General features: G+C 38.9%; 1 protein-coding gene across 1 annotated transcript; it reads right to left on the bottom strand.

Moving 5' to 3' along the window:
• Window positions 1-236: 236 nt before the first annotated feature.
• Window positions 237-3501, bottom strand: tmem231 (transmembrane protein 231). The gene is made up of 4 exons (XM_010776003.1): window positions 3359-3501; window positions 2301-2382; window positions 2030-2135; window positions 237-947 (listed from the first exon to the last, which is right to left on the bottom strand). Exons 1-4 carry the CDS (start codon window positions 3497-3499, stop codon window positions 785-787), a joined length of 492 nt encoding a protein of 163 aa, XP_010774305.1. The 5' UTR covers window positions 3500-3501; the 3' UTR covers window positions 237-784.
• Between the last annotated feature and the right edge of the window lie 574 nt (window positions 3502-4075).

The raw sequence follows: 4075 nt of genomic DNA, 5'->3' as shown, positions 1-4075 counted from the left end.
AATAGGACGTATTAAGCGCTTGAACAAACAACACATTTGGTCGTAATAAGGGCTTGAACAATCGGCCCATTTGGTCGTATGAGTTGGAGGACTTGTTAAACTGGATAAACCAAGGTTACAAGGTTCTTGTATTTTGTTTGTTAATAATAATTTATTATTTATTTAGTTATTTTATAGTATATTTTAGTTTAATGGTCAACTTTTAAGAACAAAGCACATTGGTTCATAACGCAATCATGATTGCCGTTGGACGGAAAAAACGTTTATTAATCATCATCTAAAGCTTTGTACAATACAAAAATGAACAAAATATTACTGTCACAAATTTTCACAACATAAAAATAGTACAAATATAGAAAATCTATAAATATTTTCAATTCATTTTCATTGCTTCGAAGAACCTCACAAAAGAAGAAATGCATTTTCCATGGCAAGAGCTACTGTACTTCCTGTAGAGAAGCGGCTGCATAAAAACATGTCCAGGAAAAAGTTAAGGACTTTTTGCCACAATTATGAAAGGACTACATCAAGCTCTTGGGAGGTTCATATGCTCCATTACTTGGTGAATAACAAGGACACATCTTAAAGTGTTCAAAGGAAAAATGTGTTGTTTATGTATTATGAAATTACAAAACAGACCTAGTGGCTAATCCCTTACACTAAAACACTTGGTATTACGTTTAAGTTGCAGAGTATCAGTGATGGAAAAAAATAGTGAGACATTTAATAGTGTACCTAATATTGCAACCTGGTGCTTCTTGTATTTCAAATGACGACCACTGCATCATGACTGGTGAGGTTTTCCCACTGGTATGGGGACTGTGGTTAGAACCTGGTTCTGGAAAACAAATCTCTGGATGCGTTCAAAGACCCAGAGAAAGATGAGGAGCACACTGACGTACTGAATCCAGGCAAACTTGATGGTTTCCCAGAAGCCTGGTCGATAGGTGGCGCTAGGTTAAGGAAGAAACTCTGAGGAAGACTTCACAGAGCAAACATGCTTTATCATTTTAACCACTGTTTTAATGAAAAACAACAACATTGAGGAGAGTGAGGAACAACTCCAAATGTATGAATAGCTTGCAGATTATGTGGTTCTGTTCACCTAAACAAAACAAGCATTCGCCATACAGATTGTATGCAGTGTTTCCCGTAAGTATACACCTCTAGATACCAGAGCAAGAGGTCGGAGTAAGTTCATTTTTGGAGATAAGGTGCTTCCCAGGAAAAAAAAGTGTGTTCTATCAAAAGATACATTTATTATCTGGTAGAAAAAGCTAATTAAAGAAATGATTGATGTTTCTGCAGTGCAGCTGGAGTTTCTCTCACTTTTTTTCACGAATAGCTGGGGCAATGTGTGGTAAAATATCAATATTACCTTCTCTACAGATACATTTCCTGTTACTGCAAAATATTATGTAATCTAAATATTGTGTTTAAAAATAACATGTGAAGAATATAGCTAAAATGATTTATAACCAACACATTTAGCCATAAGGCTGCTCTAGACCTGATAGTGAATGACAATATAATGAAACAAACTTGTAATAATAATCAATATGTTGTCATATGATATGTTCTAATAATGGGCAAATATTGTACATTAACACCCTTGAAAGATCCTATTTAGAGTTTACAACATTATAATGTGGTATAAACTATATACTAATGTCTATAATACAAAGCTTTGTTGAGTACCGTACTTGATTCTGATTGGTCAATTACTGCAGTGGTCTGTTATACCTGTATAGCAAACTGCTGCTATGTATGTATGCAGTTTGGATCACACACTCTTGAGTAGGCGATACAATACTTTTAAAGTTAACAAAACCAAAATCAATATTTATTCTCAAATTATTTCCAGAAGAGTTTTGAATCACTCTGAAGGGGTTCATTTTGTAATATTATTCGATCAGTTTTCATTATCCCTTACATGTTGCGTCTATTAAGTGTTCAATTGGAGGATTAAAGTAAGTGTGGAAAGCATAGAGGTATTTAAGAAAGAACACTTGCATTTAGTAAAGGATATCTGATGACCTCCACAGGGTATCGGATCTCTGCATTAATCTGAAAGGGAGAGCCAGCAGCTCGTCCCACCGTCCACATCGGTATGGGACAGGACAGCACTGTGGTCACTGTGTAGGACAAAAAGGGACAAAAAGACACAGAGAAAAGTCAGAGTTGTCCAATTTTACAATATCCACATTTTACATTAATTCACATCTAAGGTAATGTTCGGCTTGGGATAAAGCCTGGGTTGATCCCGGGTTTTATCAGTAATAAAAGCAGAGTCAACTTACAGTTTCTATTCTGGTAGCTCCTGATTATGTTGTCAAGATCATACGCACTGGCGAAGGGGCTGGAGCCATCGATCACTGACACCTAGGTATCAAGAGAGAGAAAAAATAACAAAAGCTCAACAAATGAAGAACCAATGTTCCTGTCACATGTCCCTCAGCATGTGGGACATCCACACGGAAGTATTTTTCAATAAGATGTTTTTACGAAGGCTAAAATAAATCTGTTAAAGGGTGCAGGTTGCATATGGGTGATATGCTAGTTGACTACATGGAACATGATTTGTGATTTTTTTTCAAATTGGCATCACAAACAGGATCAGAAGCCCACTTTCTGGATGTACAGACATCACAGGATAAATGAGATACTATTAACATAATTAAAGACATGATGATTCTCAGTTGAGTACTTCAGTTATAAGGAGCGTAAACAGTGTATTTTTCCAAGAACAACACATGTATCCATAGTTACTGTACACAACAAAGATGATGATGGCTGTAGCCTCAATATGGATAGACAACCTGAACATATCAAATTCAAGCCGAAAATTATACTCAAATGTCACTGACTGTCGTTTTGTTGACTGAAATGGACAACAAAAATGATGACAAAGTAGGTGCCAAAATAAACACCGCAGTCTGCACTACCGCACATGTATTCATTACATTACACTGCGTTACATTTCTTTGGTTGCCCCTCTTATCCAAAGCGAATTACAATAAGTGTAAAAACCATAAAGGTCCAAACTCTGAACAAGGAAAGTGCAGATATATTCACTTCAAGCAAGTCATACCGTTGTAAGTGCTGCTGAATTAGTTACATGGCCTAAATTAAAACGTGGCGTTTTTATTTGTATTTGTTTTATCAAGGTACAGTGGAAACAGAGGAACTCCCACATGGAGAGGATATTCTGAAACATGGGACCTGTGAAGTCTCAGTGTGATTAAATATTTCAGCATGTCAATCACTATCTGCTCTACTTGAGTATTGATTTGTGCAGTAAAACAGAAAGACAAACAGTGGACAGAGGGAGAGAGACAGTGAGTCAGTGCGCTCTCACATTGTAAACGTTGTAGACCCCCCGGTGAGGCAGGGGGGTCCTCTGCTGCAGCTTCAGGTCCCCGCTGATTAACAGCTTAGCTCCGGGGACAGAGGAGGAGTGCTGCACATACGCCAGGCTCTGCATCACCACTGTGGACATCCTCTAGAAAAACACAAGGAAACAACATTGTTTACTTTAGTGGGAACATTGTGGGGCAGAGTGGCGCAGTGGGCTGTGCGTTTGATCATCAGATCAAGGGGGCGTTGGGGAACTCCAGTTTGAAACTGCGTCAGGCCGTTGTGTCCTTGGGCAAGACACTTCACCCGAATTTGCTCCTGTGGGTACTGTCCACAGTACATGTATGATATTAATGTGTCGAGGTGTGAAGATGGGCGGTGTGGTGCAGTGGGTTGAGCGTTGGTGTTCGGATCAGGGGGTTCAACAGGTTCAAACCCCACTGCAGTCAGCTGCAGTCCGCTGTGTCCCTGAGACACTTCACCCCAAATTGCTCCTGTGGGGATTGCCCACAGTACTGAGTATGTAAGTCGCTTTGGATAAAAGCGTCTAACAAGTGACATGTAATGTAATCATCAGATCAAGTGGGCGAAACCCTGCTGCCACTGCGTCTGTAAAGCCGTTGTGTCCTTGGGCAAGACAATTCACCTGAATTTGCTCCAGTGGATATTGTCCACACTACATGACCATTAGATGTATGTATGATATGTATGTGTAATG

Source organism: Notothenia coriiceps, unplaced genomic scaffold (assembly GCF_000735185.1).
Source record: "Notothenia coriiceps isolate Sejong01 unplaced genomic scaffold, NC01 NC01_scaffold00016629, whole genome shotgun sequence".
NCBI lineage: Eukaryota > Metazoa > Chordata > Actinopteri > Perciformes > Nototheniidae > Notothenia > Notothenia coriiceps.
This window is presented reverse-complemented; position numbering and strand designations above follow the sequence as displayed.

Coding starts and splice junctions, on each gene's coding strand:
- tmem231 (XM_010776003.1), bottom strand. CDS start 3,499: ATGTCCACAGTGGTGATGCAGAGCCTGGCGTATGTGCAGCACTCCTCC. Junction 2,136..2,300: donor GAGCTACCAGAATAGAAACT/GTAAGTTGACTC, acceptor TGTCCTACACAG/TGACCACAGTGCTGTCCTGT. Junction 948..2,029: donor TACCCTGTGGAGGTCATCAG/ATATCCTTTACT, acceptor ACCTAGCGCCAC/CTATCGACCAGGCTTCTGGG.